The sequence below is a fragment of the Mizuhopecten yessoensis genome, unplaced genomic scaffold, assembly GCF_002113885.1.
Source record: "Mizuhopecten yessoensis strain PY_sf001 unplaced genomic scaffold, ASM211388v2 scaffold921, whole genome shotgun sequence".
NCBI lineage: Eukaryota > Metazoa > Mollusca > Bivalvia > Pectinida > Pectinidae > Mizuhopecten > Mizuhopecten yessoensis.
The window spans coordinates 394,133-414,286 of NW_018403788.1; the positions used below are offsets into that span (position 1 = coordinate 394,133).

Below are 20,154 nucleotides of genomic sequence, written 5' to 3' on the forward strand. Positions count from 1 at the left end.
AGAACTGTTAATGACTGCCTACCCTCTGGAGAACTGTTAATGACTGCCTACCCTCTGTACAACTGTTAATGACTGCTTACCCTCTGAAGAACTGTTAATGACTGCATACCCTCTGTAAAACTGTTAATGTCTGCCTACCCTCTCTAGAACTGTTAATGTCTGCCTACCCTCTCTAGAACTGTTAATGTCTGCCTACCCTATGTACAACTGTTAATGACTGCCTACCCTCCGTAGAACTGTTAATGACTGCCTACCCTCTGGAGAACTGTTAATGACTGCCTACCCTCTGGAGAACTGTTAATGACTGCCTACCCTCTGTAGACCTGTTAATGACTGCCTACCCTCTGTAGAACTGGTAATGACTGCCTACCCTCTGTAGAAATGTTAATGTCCGCCTACCCTCTGTAGAACTGTTCATGACTGCCTACCCTCTGTAGAACTGGTAATGACTGCCTACCCTCTGTAGAAATGTTAATGTCCGCCTACCCTCTGTAGAACTGTTCATGTCTGCCTACCCTCTGTACAACTGTTAATGACTGCTTACCCTCTGAAGAACTGTTAATGACTGCCTACCCTCTGGAGAACTGTTAATGACTGCCTACCCTCTGTAGACCTGTTAATGTCTGCCTACCCTCTGTATAACTGTTAATGACTGCCTTCCCTCTGTAGAACTGTTAATGTCTGCCTTCCCTCTGTAGAACTGTTAATGACTGCCTTCCCTGTGTAGAACTGTTAATGACTGCCTACCCGCTGTAGAACTGTTAATGACTGCCTACGCTCTGTAGAACTGTTAATGACTGCCAACCCTCTGTAGAACTGTTAATGACTGTCTACCCTCTGTAGAACTGTTAATGATTGCCTACCCTCTGTAGAACTGTTAACGTCTGCCTACCCTCTGTAGAACTGTTAATGTTTGCCTACCCTCTGTTGAACTGTTAATGACTGCCTACCCTCTGGAGAACTGTTAATGACTGCCTACCCTCTGGAGAACTGTTAATGACTGCCTACCCTCTGTAGAACTTTTAATTTCTGCCTACCCTCTGTAGAACTGTTACTGTTTGCCTACCCTCTGTAGAACTGTTAACGTTTGCCTACCCTCTGTACAACTGTTAATGACTGCCTACCCTCTGTACAACTGTTAATGACTGCCTACCCTCCGTAGAACTGTTAATGACTGCCTACCCGCTGTAGAACTGTTAATGACTGCCTACCCGCTGTAGAACTGTTAATGACTGCCTACCCGCTGTAGAACTGTTAATGACTGCCTACCCGCTGTAGAACTGTTAATGACTGCCTAACCTCTGTAGAACTGTTAATGACTGCCTACCCTCTGTAGAACTGTTAATGACTGCCTCTCCAAGGTGAAAATTACTTACACTGCACTTAAATAAGCTGCTCAGGTCATATTATCCTATCCTATTTACATTGGGATCTACTGATCTAAACAGGAGTTAGATCTACACCCAACCAATAGTTTTTTTGATACAGTGTGTTTAACCTCTATCGATAGGCGAAATGTCCCGTAGCCGAGCAACAAAACTTACCTTCAAGCCAATTGAGCTACAAACTTCACAGAGGTTAAGGTCAAAGTTCAAGGTAAAAAAAAAATGTAGTGCAACATGTTTAAGCCATGCATATATGTGGAGCTGCCCGACCCTAGCTGCAGTACTTGGTCCATAACTCGCATTCATTCAAAAACCTAACCAGCTTGACGTACGTATGGACAAGGGTACACTATAGGCACAGCACAAAGTTATTGCAGGACATAAACAAGAGGTCCATTGGACCTGTATCGCTCACCTGGTTTTATATTTAAGTCATTACAACTGAATGCATTAGTACATCTTTATATGAAATTTCCTCAAAACCAGACAAGATCTATGTTCTAACCCAACTGGGACCACACTATCTGACTGACCCTCAACTAATCAGGGCCTCTATTGAGTTGCCATGATAACAGATTTTGAAATAAGTAATATGTCATATTACAGGGTGTAATTAGACAATACTTAAATTTTCATTCAACTATAAGCTTTTATAAACCTAGAAACCAATTTTTAACAATTTATGAAAACTACACCATAGAATATCATAATCTAGCTGTACCATTTCTTAGGACTGCAGGGGTCAAATCAACCTCATTCAATTAAGAAATGCTTGTTTATCCTCAATAAGGTTGTTGACCATATTTTGTACAATCCACTCAGGCAATTAGGGGGTATTAGCGTCTTAAAGCAAAATATTAGATAATTTTCCTGTTTGGGGCCCGGTCTTCCTAGCCCCAGGTGTCGAACCAGTCTCATTTATTTAGGCAATGATTGCCCTCCCCCAATGAAGTTTCAGAGCAAATTTGATTGATATCTTCTTTGGCGTTTAGGAGGAGATGTGTTTTAAAGCAAATTTAGTTAAGTTCCCCTTCAGGGCCCCGCCCCCCTGGCCTCAGGGGTCAAACCAACCTCACTTATTTAAGAAATGATTGCCTTCCCCCTAGTGATGCTTCAGACTAAATTTGGTTGAAATTCTCTTTGGCGTTTAAGAGGAGATAGGTTTTAAAGAAAAAGTTGACAACGGAAGGCGGACACTGCGCCACGGCATAAGCTCACTATGGTCCTTCGGACTAAGTGAGCTAAAAAGTGTGAAGAACTCATCAGCTGAAGTCAAGTTGATGGAACAGATACAGTGCAGTCCTTCAGGTTTCACACATAGTGACTTATCTCTGACGATAATAATTCACATAGAACAGAACACAAATTTTAGTATTAAAAAATTCTTATTATTAAGTGGTCTTGACACTTAAGACATGAAAAGTACAATTCTAACTATCACCCAGAGGAAACAACTCTGGATCTAACAAAGTGGATTTCGGCGAATTTCACTGTACAGACATGCTGTACAGCTCACAGAACCATCTTCACAAACTAGCTGTAACCCACTGTAGTCCAATGTCCCACAGTCACCACAGCTGGACAACACTGACTTAATGTACATGTGTGAACACAAATGTGGACTTCAAATTTTGACATGACATACTTGTCTTTCTATCCAGTGAAGTTTCATAAAACTTTGCTGAAAATTAAAAGGGGAGTTGTGTGAACAACATTGTCTACAGACGGACATTCCAGTATACCCCCTCTGTCTACAGACGGACATTCCATTATACCCCCTCTGTCTACAGACTGACATCGGACATTCCAGTATACCCCCTCTGTCTACAGACGGACATTCCAGTAAACCCCCTCTGTCACAGATGGACATTCCAGTATACCCCCTCTGTCTACAGAAGGACATTACAGTATACCCACTCTGTCTATAGACTGACATTCCAGTATACCCCCTGTCTATAGACGGACATTCCAGTATACCCCGTCTGTCTACATACTGACATTCCAGTATACCCCCTCTGTCTACAGACGGACATTCCAGTATACCCACTCTGTCTACAGACGGACATTCCAGTATACCCCCTCTGTCTACAGAAGGACATTCCAGTATACCCCCTCTAACTTGGATAATTTAGTTCACAGCCACTGCAGCTGATACCAATTGCATTTGGACATTTTTATTAAAAACCTTTCCTTTATACAACATTTCTCTTCCCATCCCAGGGGACAATCCTTTCCTTTATACTACATTTGATTCCCTTGTCCCAAAGATGCCTTTTAGTAATTAGAAACTTGTTTTTGTAGCCAATAGACAAACTTTGGTATAAAAAATTAACAAAGGGCCATATATATCTCTTTATATAGTGGGGCACGAGACCCGAATTTAGAATGCGACACTCCTACTTCACAAGATACATAACTATAGCAAGTTTGGTCAACGTAGGTGAAATAAAATGGAAGTTATGCTGTGGACAAACTAAGATATAAAAAATAAACAAAGGGCCATAACTCTATATATAGAGGGGCACAAGACCTGATTTTAGTGCGAGAGATTCCGCCTTCCCTAGATACATAGATATGGTAAGTTTGGTCAACGTAGGTGAAATAACATGGAACTTATGCTTCAGACAAACTTCGGTATAAGGGCCATAACTCTGTATATAGGGGGGCACTGCACGGCTTCAGTGGGTGATGCAGGTATACCTAAATTTTGTTTAAGATATCTTTAACAGTTTAGAAGTTGTGCCGTGGACAAACTTCGATATAAAAAATAAACAAAGGCCCATTATATAATGGGTCACAAAACCTGATTTTATTGCGAGAGATTCCGCCTTCAGAAGATACATAAATAAGGTAAGTTTAATCAATGTAGGTGACAGAACATGGAACTTATGCTTCGGACAAACTTTGGTATCAAAAAACAAACAAAGGGCCATAACTCTGTATATAGGGGAGAACAAGACCTAATTCCAGTGCACTGCACACCTTCTGTGGGTGATGCAGGTATACTTTAAGTTTGAAAAAGATATCTTTCACGGTTTAAAATTTATGGGCCAGACAAGAATTTACTGAAAATGTTGCACTTATTTGACCTTTGACCTTTGACCTTGAGGTGAAGGTCACGGTGACCTAATTCCTGTGCACTGCACACCTTCTATGGGTGATGCATGCATAACTCAAATTTCATTAAGATATCTTTAATGGTTTAAAAGTTATGGCCCGGACAAGTTGCGATTAGAAGAACCATAAGAAGAAGAAGAAGAACCAGTACTAATACAATATGTCTCCCTTCATTCGAAGGGGAGACATACTTAATGATCAACTCTTCAAGATAAGTACAGTTTCAAATACTTAAATGCCCAATTACAAACTTACAGTTTCAAATACTTAAATGCCCAATTACAAACTATCATATATTTGGCACAGTCTGCAGGAGCCATGCCAATGAGCTAATCCTTGTAGTGTGAGTGTTAATCTCTTCATGCCCACCAATCACCCATACAAGGTTAAGGGTTAGGGATCTTAACACTGTACAGATGAGATGATAATGATTGACTGAAAATAAAAATTCTCAACACAACCAACACTTATTTGGAACATTGATCCTTATATCATCACAACCTAGTATACACAAAACTTACAAGTATCAGGTCAACCTTACCATACTCAGGTTCTGTCCACAGAACTTGTACATCATCAAACCACAATTATATTAAAAATCAAAAGTTTATTCATACACAAATATCACAGCTGATTTCATACTGGGTAAAATAATCAAGGTCACATTCAATGACCTTCACCTTACTAGATGGATGGTTACAGACGACAGAATCCCCTGAAATATCTAGTACAGTACATATCGTAAATTGTTTATAAGTAAATACTTTGTACTGTACTTACCATGTGTATAGGTAAATACATTGTACTGTACTTACCATGTGTATAGGTAAATACATTGTATTGTACTGACAGTGGGTACAGGTAAATACATTGTACTGTACTTACCATGTGTATAGGTGAATACATTGTACTGTACTGACAATGTGTACAGATAAATACATTGTACTGTACTACCAATGTGTACAGGTAAATACATGGTACTGTACTGACAGTATGTACAGGTAAATTCATTGTATTGTACTGACAATGTGTACAGGAAAATACATTGTATTGTACTGACAATGTTTACAGGTAAATACATTGTATTGTACTGACAGTGGGTACAGGTAAATACATTGTACTGTACTGAAAGTGTGTACAGGTAAATACATTGTATTGTACTGAAAATGTGTACAAGTAAATACATTGTGCTGTACTGACAGTATGTACAGGTAAATCCATTGTATTGTACTGACAATGTTTACAGGTAAATACATTGTATTGTACTGACAATGTGTACAGGGAAATACATTGTACTGTACTGACAATGTGTACAGATAAATACATTGTGCTGTACTAACAATGTGTACAGGTAAATACGTTGTACTGTACTTACCATATGTATAGGTTTATACATTGTACTGTACTGACAGTGTGTACAGGTAAATACATGGTACTGTACTTACCATGTGTATAGGTAAATACATTGTATTGTACTGACAATGTTTACAGGTAAATACATTGTATTGTACTGAAAATGTGTACAGGTAAATACATTGTACTGTACTTACCATGTGTATAGGTGAATACATTGTACTGTACTGACAATGTGTACAGGTATATACATTGTACTGTACTTACCATATGTATAGGTATATCCATTGTACTGTACTGACAGTGTGTACAGGTAAATACATGGTACTGTACTGACAGTGTGTACAGGTAAATACAATGTACTGTACTGACAATGTGTACAGGGATATACATTGTACTGTACTTACCATATGTATAGGTATATCCATTGTACTGTACTGACAGTGTGTACAGGTAAATACAATGTACTGTACTGACAATGTGTACAGGGATATACATTGTACTGTACTTACCATATGTATAGGTATATCCATTGTACTGTACTGACAGTGTGTACAGGTAAATACATTGTATTGTACTGAAAATGTGTACAGGTAAATACATTGTACTGTACTGACAGTATGTACAGGTAAATACATTGTATTGTACTGACAATGTTTACAGGTAAATACATTGTATTGTACTGACAGTGTGTACAGGTAAATACATTGTACTGTACTGACAATGTGTTTTGGTAAATACATTGTACTGTACTGACAGTGTGTACAGGTAAATACATTGTACTGTACTGACAATGTGTATAGGTAAATACATTGTACTGTACTGACAATGTGTACAGGTAAATACATTGTATTGTACTTACAATATGTAAAGGTAAATAAGCAAGTAGTCCTGTTCATTAAAGCACACAATCTCCACCTTTTTCAAGGTTCAGCACAAGGCCTTTACACCCTATCAGTGAACATTGAGATATCACCTAACACTGATTGATTGCATTTCTCCCAAAATTTAACATACAATAATAATAAAAGTAACAGAATGTGGTAATACAGTACAGTGTAGACTTAGAGAATATGGTACAATGTAAGTAATACAGTGAAGACTTAGAGAATATGGTACAATGTAAGTAATACAGTGTAGACTTAGAGAATATGGTACAATGGAAGTAATACAGTATAGACTTAGAGAATATGGTACAATGTAAGTAATACAGTGTAAGTAATACAGTGTCGACTTAGAGAATATGGTACAATGTAATTAATACAGTGTAGACTTGGAGAATATGGTACAATGTAAGGAATACAGTGTAGACTTGGAGAATATGGTACAATGTAAGGAATACAGTGTAGACTTGGAGAATATGGTACAATGTAAGGAATACAGTGTAGACTTGGAGAATATGGTACAATGTAAGGAATACAGTGTAGACTTGGAGAATATGGTACAATGTAAGGAATACAGTGTAGACTTGGAGAATATGGTACAATGTAAGGAATACAGCGTAGACTTAGAGAATATGGTACAATGTAAGGAATACAGTGTAGACTTGGAGAATATGGTACAATGTAAGTAATATAGTGTAGACTTAGAGAATATGGTACAATGTAAGTAATATAGTGTAGACTTAGAGAATATGGTACAATGGAAGTAATACAGTGTAGACTTAGAGAATATGGTACAATGTAAGTAATACAGTCCTAGTACACCCCCACATGTCAGGTTTGTGGATTGTCCCAGTATACATCAACATGTCAGCTTGGTGGATTGTCCCAGTATACATCAACATGTCAGCTTGGTGGATTATTCCAGTAGACTTCCAAATGTTAACAGATCGTTACAGATCTCCAAAGCCAGGTTTGTGGAGTTCCCTGTATACTTCCATATAAGTACATGGATTGTTGATTGTTACAGTTGTTTGTATGTCAAGTTGTCTCCTGATAGACCTCCACATTATAGGTAAGCGGATTGTTTTCAAATCTCCAAGGCAGCTTGGTGGATTGTCCCAGTATACATCAACATGTCAGCTTGGTGGGTTGTCCCAGTATACCTCAACATGTCAGCTTGGTGGATTGTCCCAGTATGCACATCAACATGTCAGCTTGGTGGATTGTCCCAGTTTGCCTCAACATGCCAGCTTGGTGGATTGTCCCAGTTTACATCAACATGTCAGCTTGGTGGATTGTCCCAGTTTACCTCCACATGTCAACTTGGTGGATTGTCCCAGTAAACATCAACATGTCAGCTTGGTGGATTGTCCCAGTATACCTCAACATGTCAGCTTGGTGGATTGTCCCAGTATACCTTAACATGTCAGCTTGGTGGATTGTCCCAGTTTACCTCAACATGTCAACTTGGTGGATTGTCCCAGTAAACATCAACATGTCAGCTTGGTGGATTGTCCCAGTTTACCTCAACATGCCACCTTGGTGGATTGTCCCAGTATACATCAACATGTCAGCTTTGTGGATTGTCCCAGTTTACCTCAACATGGCAGCTTGGTGGATTGTCCCAGTTTACCTCAACATGGCAGCTTGGTGGATTGTCCCAGTTTACCTCCACATGTCAACTTGGTGGATTGTCCCAGTACACATCAACATGTCAGCTTGGTGGATTGTCCCTGTATACCTCAACATGTCAGCTTGGTGGATTGTCCCAGTATACATCAACATGTCAGCTTGGTGGATTGTCCCAGTATACCACAACATGTCAGCTTGGTGGATTGTCCCAGTATACCTTAACATGTCAGCTTGGTGGATTGTCCCAGTATACCTCAACATGTCAGCTTGGCATCCGTTTAAAACAGGCCTGTATAACAGTAGAGAAGTTGGTCTGACCACCACATTCGAGAACAACACTGCGGTTCCTTGCATCGTCTATCAGGATCCTCCAGTCTCCTCCAGGCCTCTGTAATTGAGGATGAGATTTTTCATTTTCTATAAATACTTACGCCTTATATCATTCTTATGTATGTTATGCTTTATAAATACAACTGGAACTCTCTAATTCTGTTCAGTAAGCTTACCTCTAGAGAGCTGAGGTTTCCCACCACATACATTGCTGACCTCGCCCTGGTCAAAGCTACATTCATCCTCTTCCTATTGCCAACAAATCTGCAAGAAAAAGGTCAGAGGTGAGGTCAATTAGAAATAGAGAGGTAACATTCATACAAATAATAACACCTTGTGTTGCAGGTATATTGTAGAATTACTGTCCCTGACATGGCATAATGGTGAGTTTTATCTTTATATAGGTCTATAGATCTTTCTGACACAGGACATATGATGATGACCCTTGACCTTGATACATACCCAATGCCTCCAGACCTGCTGGCCCTGACACATGACATGATGATGACCCTTGACCTTGATACATACCCAATGCCTCCAGAACTGCTGGCCCTGACACATGACATGATGATGACCCTTGACCTTGATACATACCCAATGCCTCCAGACCTGCTGGCCCTGACACATGACATGATGATGACCCTTGACCTTGATACATACCCAATGCCTCCAGAACTGCTGGCCCTGACACAGGACATGATGATGACCCTTGACCTTGAGACATACCCAATGCCTCCAGAACTGCTGGCCCTGACATAGGACATGATGATGACCCTTGACCTTGATACATACCCAATGCCTCCAGAGCTGCTGGCCCTGACACATGACATGATGATGACCCTTGACATTGATACATACCCAATGCCTCCAGAACTGCTGGACCTGACACAGGACATATGATGATAACCCTTGACCTTGATACATACCCGATGCCTCCAGAAATGCTGGCCCTGACACAGGACATATGATGATGACCCTTGACCTTGATACATACCCGATGCCTCCAGAACTGCTGGCCCTGACACAGGACATGATGATAACCTCTTTTTCTCTGCCCTGGAATCCATCTACAGTCCCCACCTCAATGCTTGCCATTTTCCTGAAGGACAAAGTTTGTACATTAATTATTGTTTCTATAACATCAAATCTGATACTCACTACATTTTATATGGTTAACATCCCCTCATTATTTACTGATTTAATCACAAAGCATATACAGGCTCACTAACATATAGTAGAAGAGTGGTACTCACCATTGTCTTAAGTAATCAACAATCAAAGACTTCTGGCTCTGGTACGGGGCAATGATTCCAATGTCTGTCTGTGGGATGTCTGTGTGGCGTATGATTTTGTGGCAGAGCATTGCCACAAAGTGAGCCTCAGCCTCATTCTTTATGGACCTATAACACAATCATATCTCGGCCTGAGATCAAACTCAATATTTTTTACGGACGTTTTGTACTTGATTATATTGGTCTATAGATGTATTAGTGTCACATGGTTTAGCCGCATCCATCAGGGTTCTCCCCAGGTGAATCAGCTGATACAGAGTCGTTTCATCTTCAGTTAGAAATCCTCCCTACCCTATCAGCTTAACAGCATGGCCCGTATCGCCTGGTTACTTGTACTAAAGGGAGTCTTTAACACAAGAATTAGACACTGATTAAATGACAAGGCACCCTAGTCCAGCAGTGTCCAACACTGGTTTGTAGCAGGGTGGTGTATGCCGTAGGGGGCCTGTAATTAGTGGGGGAGGGGGACCAGAGGACAAGTTAACAGGAGTCTGGCATGTGTGTTCACTCGACCCTAACAAAGCAATTATGTCCGGTCCCCTTAGCATGGTCAATAAGTGATTAATCTGCAGAAACTGTGCAAGACTTGAAAACCAAACACTTGATAGAGCTTTATATTATGATTGAATTTACTCACATATGATTGCATTTGACAGTGCTCAAACAATGTGTATATTCAGTTAAATATGGACGCCATCTTGGATTGTGTGAAGTACTGTTACTTTATAACCTCCTTTTCCCAATATTTCCCCATATCATCCATGATGTATTTGGTTTTTTTCTTAAGTTACTGCCGTAGACCTTTATCAGAGACACCTGAAGATTTGCCTCCCTTAAGATGTGTTAAAGATTTGCCACACAACTCTTTTAGTTTGAGACTTTCTTCAAAACTCTCATAGGCTACATGGAAACAATTTCCTCACAGATCCCTTAGACTGAAGAAATCTAGGATGCTGCAGATGTTTTAAAACACTCCCACTTTATGCATTCATTTTACATTGACTTTTCTTACCCTGCCTGTGAGCTCTGTTCTTGACCTTCGTCGATGTTAAACACCAGGTAGGGCTTCAATGGAAAGTTGTGGCCTCGCTCCTCCACACACCTACAGTGTAAATATCAGCTGTACATTACCACACACCTTAAGTGTAAATATCAGCTGTACATAACCACACACCTACAGTGTAAATATCAGCTGTACATAACCACACACCTACAGTGTAAATATCAGCAACCTAGAGTAAATATCAGCTGTACATTACCATACACCTACAGTGTAAATATCAGCTGTACATTACCACACACCTACATTGTAAATATCAGCTGTACATTACCAGACACCTAAAGTGTAAATATCAGCAGTACATTACCACACACCTACATTGTAAATATCAGCTGTACATTACCATTCGCCTACAGTGTAAATATCAGCTGTACATACCCACACACCTACAGTGTAAATATCATCTGTACATTACCAAACATACAGTGTAAGTATCAGCTGTACATTACCCCACACCTACAGTGTAAATATCAGCAGTACATTACCACACCCCTACATTGTAAATATCAGCTGTACATTACCACAAACCAAAAGTGTAAATATCAGCTGTACATTATCACACACCTACAGTGTAAGTATCAGCTGTACATACCACACACCTACAGTGTAAATATCAGCTGTACATTACCACACACCCACAGTGTAAATATCAGCTGTACATTACCACACACCAAAAGTGTAAATATCAGCTGTACATTACCACACACCTACAGTGTAAGTATCAGCTGTACATTACCACACACCTACAGTGTAAATATCAGCTGTACATTACCACACACCTAAAGTGTAAATATCAGCTGTAAATTACCACACCCCTACATTGTAAATATCAGCTGTACATTACCACACATATACAGTGTAAGTATCAGCTGTACATTACCACACATATACAGTGTTAGTATCAGCTGTCTTTACAACACCCCTACATTGTAAATATCAGCTGTACATTACCAAACCTACAGTGTACGTATCAGCTGTACATTTCCACACACCTACAGTGTAAATATCTGCTGTACATTGCCACACACCTACATTGTTAATATCAGCTGTACATTACCACACACCTACAGTGTAGGTATCAGCTGTACATTACCACACACCTACAGTGTAAATATCAGCTGTACATTACCACACACATACAGTGTAAATATCAGCTGTACATTACCACACACCTACATTGTAAATATTAGCTGTACATTACCACTCATATACAGTGTAAAAATCAGCTGTACATTACCACACACCTACAGTGAAAATATCAACTGTACATTACCACACCCCTACAGTGTAAATATCAGCTGTACATTACCACACACCTTAAGTGTAAATATCAGCTGTACATTACCACACACCTACAGGGAAAATATCAACTGTACATTTCCACACCCCTACAGTGTAAAGATCAGCTGTACATTACCACTCATATACAGTGTAAAAATCAGCTGTACATTACCACACCTACAGTGTAAATATCAGCTGTGCATTACCACACACCTACAGTGTAAGTATCACCTACAGTGTAAATATCAACTGTACATTACCACCCCCCTACAGTGTAAATATCAGCTACACATTACCACACACCTACAAGATAAGTATCAGCTGTACATTACAACACACCTACAGTATAAATATCAGCTGTACATTCCCACACACTTAAAGTGTAAATATCAGCTGTACATTACCACACACCTACAGTATAAATATCAGCTGTACATTACCAAACCTACAGTGTAAGTATCAGCTGTACATTACCACACATATACAGTGTTAGTATCAGCTGACTTTACAACACCCCTAAATTGTAAATATCAGCTGAACATTACCACACACATACAGTGTAAGTATCAGCTGTGCATTACCACACACCTACATTGTTAATATCAGCTGTACATTGCCACACACCTACAGTATAAATATCAGCTACCTAGTGTAAGTATCAGCTGTACATTCCCACACCCCTACAGTATAAATATCAGCTGTACAATACCACACATCTACAGTGTAAATATCAGCTGTCCATTACCACACACATACAGTGTAAATATCAGCTGTACATTACCACACATATACAGTGTAAATATCAGCTGTACATTACCACACCCCTACATTGTAAATATCAGCTGTACATTACCACTCATATACAGTGTAAAAATCAGCTGTACATTACCACACCCCTACATTGTAAATATCAACTGTACATTACCACACCCCTACGGTGTAAATAGCAGCTGTACATTACCACACACCTACAGTGTAAATATCAGCTGTACATTACCACACCCCTACAGCATAAGTATCAGCTGTACATTACCACACACTTAAAGTGTAAGTATCAGCTGTGCATTACCACACACCTACAGTGTAAGTATCAGCTGTACATTACCAAACCTACAGTGTAAATATCAGCTGTACATTACCAAACCTACAGTGTAAGTATCAGCTGAACATTACCGCACACCTACAGTATAAATATCAGCTACCTAGTGTAAATATCACCTGTACATTACCACACACCTAAAGTGTAAGTATCACCTGTACATTACCACACATATATAGTGTAAGTATCAGCTGTACATTACCACACACCTACAGTATAAATATCAGCTACCTAGTGTAAGTATCAGCTGTACATTACCACACACCTACAGTGTAAGTATCAGCTGTACATTACCACACACCTAAAGTGTAAGTATCAGCTGTACATTACCACACATATATAGTGTAAATATCATCAGTATATTACCACACATATACAGTGTATATATCAGCTGTACATTACCAAACCTACAGTGTCAGTATCAGCTGTACATTACCACACATATACTGTGTTAGTATTACCAACCTCATTATTGACATTTGTTTGTTTGGGGCTTAACCTCCTCACAACAGTCAGGGTCGTATGATACATTGGTAGACACAACAGTCAGGGTCGTATGAGACATTGGTAGACACAACAGTCAGGGTCGTATGAGACATCGGTAGACACAACAGTCAGGGTCGTATGAGACATTGGTAGACACCACAGTCAGGGTCGTATGAGACAATGGTAGACACAACAGTCAGGGTCGTATGAGACATTGGTAGACACAACAGTCAGGGTCGTATGAGACATTGGTAGACACCACCAGAAAGAGGAAGTAGATAGGTAATAAAGAAGACAAGAAAGATACAGGAAACGAAAAATCATTACTGACATGACCCCCTGATTCTATAAAGGTACATATAGCACAAACAAGGAATGTCTATATGTGACACTTTGATGAACCCTGTCACGTTCATCAGTTTTGATCATCATTTTGTACAATCATAACAATTGACAGTGATGTGATTGTCCCAACTTGTATATATTAACAACTTTGTGCATATATGCTTTTCCAATCATTTGTTATAGGAACCTCTTTACAATCCATACTTACCAACTTATCACACATAAACACTTCACTGGTTGTGTTATAGGAACCTCTTTACAATACATACTTACCAACTTGTCACACATCAACACCTCACTGGTTGTGTTATAGGAACCTCTTTACAATCCATACTTACCAACTTGTCACACATAAACACTTCACTGGTTGTGTTATAGGAACCTCTTTACAATCCATACTTACCAACTTGTCACACATCAACACTTCACTGGTTGTGTTATAGGAACCTCTTTACAATCCATACTTACCAACTTGTCACACATCAACACCTCACTGGTTGTGTTATAGGAACCTCTTTACAATCCATACTTACCAACTTGTCACACATCAACACTTCACTGGTTGTGTTATAGGAACCTCTTTACAATCCATACTTACCAACTTGTCACACATCAACACCTCACTGGTTGTGTTATAGGAACCTCTTAACAATACATACTTACCAACTTATCACACATCAACACTTCACTGGTTGTGTTATAGGAATCTCTTTACAATTCATACTTACCAACTTGTCACACATAAACACCTCACTGGTTGTGTTATAGGAACCTCTTTACAATCCATACTTACCAACTTGTCACACATAAACACCTCACTGGTTGTGTTATAGGAACCTCTTTACAATCCATACTTACCAACTTGTCACACATCAACACTTCACTGGTTGTGTTATAGGAACCTCTTTACAATCCATACTTACCAACTTGTCACACATCAACACCTCACTGGTTGTGTTATAGGAACCTCTTTACAATCCATACTTACCAACTTGTCACACATCAACACTTCACTGGTTGTGTTATAGGAACCTCTTTACAATCCATACTTACCAACTTGTCACACATCAACACCTCACTGGTTGTGTTATAGGAACCTCTTTACAATCCATACTTACCAACTTGTCACACATCAACACTTCACTGGTTGTGTTATAGGAACCTCTTTACAATCCATACTTACCAACTTGTCACACATCAACACCTCACTGGTTGTGTTATAGGAACCTCTTTACAATCCATACTTACCAACTTGTCACACATCAACACTTCACTGGTTGTGTTATAGGAACCTCTTTACAATCCATACTTACCAACTTGTCACACATAAACACTTCACTGGTTGTGTTATAGGAACCTCTTTACAATCCATACTTACCAACTTGTCACACATCAACACTTCACTGGTTGTGTTATAGGAACCTCTTTACAATCCATACTTACCAACTTGTCACACATCAACACCTCACTGGTTGTGTTATATGAACCTCTTTACAAACCATACTTACCAACTTGTCACACATAAACACTTCACTGGTTGTGTTATATGAACCTCTTTACAAACCATACTTACCAACTTGTCTCACATCAACACCTCACTGGTTGTGTTATGGGAACCTCTTTACAATCCATACTTACCAACTTGTCACAAATAAACACTTCACTGGTTGTGTTATAGGAACCTCTTACCAATCCATACTTACCAACTTGTCACACATCAACACTTAACTGGTTGTGTTATAGGAACCTCTTTACAAACCATACTTACCAACTTGTCACACATCAACACCTCACTGGTTGTGTTATGGGAACCTCTTTACAATCCATATTTACCAACTTGTCACACATCAACACTTCACTGGTTGTGTTATAGGATCCTCTTTAAAATCCATACTTACCAATTTGTCACACATCAACACCTCACTGGTTGTGTTATAGGAACCTCATTACAAACCATACTTACCAACTTGTCACGCATCAACACCTCACTGGTTGTGTTATGGGAACCTCTTTGCAATCCATATTTACCAACTTGTCACACATCAACACTTCACTGGTTGTGTTATAGTAACCTCTTTACAATCCATACTTACCAACTTGTCACACATCAACGCCTCACTGGTTGTGTTATGGGAACCTCTTTACAATCCATACTTACCAACTTTTCACACATCAACACCTCACTGGTTGTGTTATAGGAACCTCTTTACAATCCATACTTACCAACTTGAAGTGAATGTTTAGAAATGCCTCACCTGTCCGAGAGAAGCCTGCCTTCATACACATACTGGCTGGGGAAGGCTGCAATCTCGGGGTTCATACGATACTGTGTGTCCAGTAGTATGACCGGGTTATGTTCCTTGTATTTATAGTAGCCATACATACGCTCAAACATAGACTGGCCAAAACATTTCTGTTCTGCTTTCTGTTGAAATAAACCAATAAGTGGATAACCCTTCCGTGTTTTAAGATTATGTGGTATTATTTTATATCACAATTATACAAAGTAAATACAGATACTTGCAATAGTATGATCACAATATACTAACACAAATCTCCAAATACAGAAGGTTTATCCCCATTTTAATTCACATAGGCTAAAAACAAAAACAAAACATACACAACGTTACAGTGAAGCAGAACATAAAACACCGTCACACGTTGAATGTACGATGGTTGAAATTAATTCATTTAAAAATTACACGAGACATTGTGTGCACACTGTTTAAGCTATTGATTAAAGGGGCATAACTCAGTAAATTATAGTCGGACAAGGGTTGTTATCAATCTTCTCTGAGCTCTCATATTTATTAACCTTCCTATGAAGTTTGAAGTTAATCCGTTGAAAATTACTCCAAACATTGCATGTCCACCCACCCACTTGCCCGGCTGCTCACAAGATAACATAATATGTCCCCTCTTTCGACAGGTGAAGAAAAAGGTTTGGTTTAGTTTGATTTGGTTTGGTTTAATTATGTTTAATGTCCTATTAACAGCTAAGGTCATTTAAGGACGTGTTCTTTGTGTGTAGTGTATGCATGCTTGCGTGTGTGTATGCAGGAGACAGGGTATGTTGGTGTGCTTGCCTCCTTGTGATAGCACAGATATGATGCCGACTTTATAGTGCTATGTCACTGAAATAACATGCCGGAGGCACCCAGCTAAACATTCTTGTAACCCTGTTACTGTAATACCCACCCTGGAAAGGACAGTTGGGGACAGATGTTACTGTAATACCCACCCTGGAGAGGACAGTCGGGGACAGTTGTTACTGTTATACCCACCTTTGAGAGGACAGTCGGGGACAGTTGTTACTGTAATACCCACCCTGGAGAGGATAGTCGGGGACAGTTGTTACTGTTATACATACCCTAGTTGAGCATGACTACTGTCTATTATGTGTACTTATCATGACATTGTAAATAATTTCACTCTATTTGTATTAAATGAATTTATTATTTTTAATTGTAACAGTTGTTGGTAGCAGTGACCTGTGCAATATATGCAAATGGACTTTTGGTCTAAGCCTGCCAATATCTGTCTATGATAGTGTATATATATGCTGAAATAAATGTATTTGTACATGTACTTGTATGTGTGTGTAAGTGTGTATGAGGTGTGTGAGATGTTTCCTTCATGAGTTACTTCCCCTTAGCCTTGTGTTAATATGAATTATTTTGTGTTAATTTTTTCATTTGCAACATGTCTAAAATATTATGTCTCCTTGTTTATTCAACTTTGGCCATTTGACGGAGAGAATTTATATAGGCTTTGCCTGTTATTCAATCCAATTGATTACGACATCTTGTCAATAAAATTTGATGAAATGAAAATACATACCCTGGAGAGGACAGTTGGGGACACTTGTAACTGTAATACCCACCCTGGAGAGGACAGTTGGGGACACTTGTTACTGTTATACATACCCTGGAGAGGACGGTCAGGGACAGTTGTTACTGTCATACATACCCTGGAGAGGACGGTGGGGAGAGAGTTGTTACTGTTAAACATACCCTGGAGAGGACGGTTGGGGACAGTTGCTCTGGGTCCCCCACCATGATAAGCTTACTGGTCCCATACTGAAGTGGAATGAGACAGTCCAACTCTGTCGCCTGTGACGCCTGCAATAAAAACAAAGTTGTCAGTTCACCAAACAAATATTTCTTAACTTGTAAACTATCAAATGCCACTGTAAAAGAAATACCTGTCACTACCTGTGTGTTATACAGTGTACCATGTTACCCCTCCTGTGTGTTATACAGCGTACCATGTTACCCTTCCTATGTGTTATACAGTGTATCATGTTACCCTTCCTGTGTATTATACCGTGTACCATGTTACCCTTCCAATGTGTTATCCACTGTACCATGTTACCCTTCCTATGTGTTATACAGTGTACCATATTACCCTTCCTGTGTGTTAAACATTGTACCATGTTATCCTTTATGAGTGTTATACAGTGTACCATGTTACCCTTCCTGTGTGTTATATAGTGTACCATGTTACCTTTCCTGTGTGTTATACAGTGTACCATGTTACCCTTCCAATGTGTTATCCAGTGTACCATGTTACCCTTCCTATGTGTTATACAGTGTACCATGTTACCCTTCCTGTGTGTTATACAGTGTACCATGTTACCCTTCCTGTGTGTTATACAGTGTACCATGTTACCCTTCCTGTGTGTTATACAGTGTACCATGTTACCCTTCCTGTGTGTTATACAGTGTACCATGTTACCCTTCCTGTGTGTTATACAGTGTACCATGTTACCCTTCCTGTGTGTTATACAGTGTACCATGTTACCCTTCCTGTGTGTTATACAGTGTACCATGTTACCCTTCCTGTGTGTTATACAGTGTACCATGTTACCCTTCCTGTGTGTTATACAGTGTACCATGTTACCCTTCCTGTGTGTTATACAGTGTACCATGTTACCCTTCCTGTGTGTTATACAGTGTACCATGTTACCCTTCCTGTGTGTTATACAGTGTACCATGTTACCCTTCCTGTGTGTTATACAGTGTACCATGTTACCCTTCCTGTGTGTTATACAGTGTACCATGTTACCCTTCCTGTGTGTTATACAGTGTACCATGTTACCCTTCCTGTGTGTTATACAGTGTACCATGTTACCCTTCCTGTGTGTTATACAGTGTACCATGTTACCCTTCCTGTGTGTTATACAGTGTACCATGTTACCCTTCCTGTGTGTTATACAGTGTACCATGTTACCCTTCCTGTGTGTTATACAGTGTACCATGTTACCCTTCCTGTGTGTTATACAGTGTACCATGTTACCCTTCCTGTGTGTTATACAGTGTACCATGTTACCCTTCCTGTGTGTTATACAGTGTACCATGTTACCCTTCCTGTGTGTTATACAGTGTACCATGTTACCCTTCCTGTGTGTTATACAGTGTACCATGTTACCCTTCCTGTGTGTTATACAGTGTACCATGTTACCCTTCCTGTGTGTTATACAGTGTACCATGTTACCCTTCCTGTGTGTTATACAGTGTACCATGTTACCCTTCCTGTGTGTTATACAGTGTACCATGTTACCCTTCCTGTGTGTTATACAGTGTACCATGTTACCCTTCCTGTGTGTTATACAGTGTACCATGTTACCCTTCCTGTGTGTTATACAGTGTACCATGTTACCCTTCCTGTGTGTTATACAGTGTACCATGTTACCCTTCCTGTGTGTTATACAGTGTACCATGTTACCCTTCCTGTGTGTTATACAGTGTACCATGTTACCCTTCCTGTGTGTTATACAGTGTACCATGTTACCCTTCCTGTGTGTTATACAGTGTACCATGTTACCCTTCCTGTGTGTTATACAGTGTACCATGTTACCCTTCCTGTGTGTTATACAGTGTACCATGTT

At 39.6% G+C, this 20,154-nt stretch overlaps 1 protein-coding gene across 1 annotated transcript in view; it reads right to left on the reverse strand.

Moving 5' to 3' along the window:
- Window positions 1-6,653: 6,653 nt before the first annotated feature.
- LOC110455111 (probable helicase senataxin) overlaps window positions 6,654-20,154 on the reverse strand; it is a gene marked incomplete at its 5' end in the record, with an annotated part of 45,648 nt that continues 32,147 nt past the window's right edge. Inside the window, 7 exons of the mRNA XM_021505060.1 lie at window positions 6,654-8,759; window positions 8,878-8,965; window positions 9,696-9,800; window positions 9,955-10,101; window positions 11,006-11,095; window positions 16,520-16,689; window positions 18,278-18,385. Of these exons, the coding sequence (XP_021360735.1) occupies window positions 8,634-8,759; window positions 8,878-8,965; window positions 9,696-9,800; window positions 9,955-10,101; window positions 11,006-11,095; window positions 16,520-16,689; window positions 18,278-18,385 (834 nt within the window). The remainder of the gene's footprint in view (window positions 8,760-8,877; window positions 8,966-9,695; window positions 9,801-9,954; window positions 10,102-11,005; window positions 11,096-16,519; window positions 16,690-18,277; window positions 18,386-20,154) is intronic.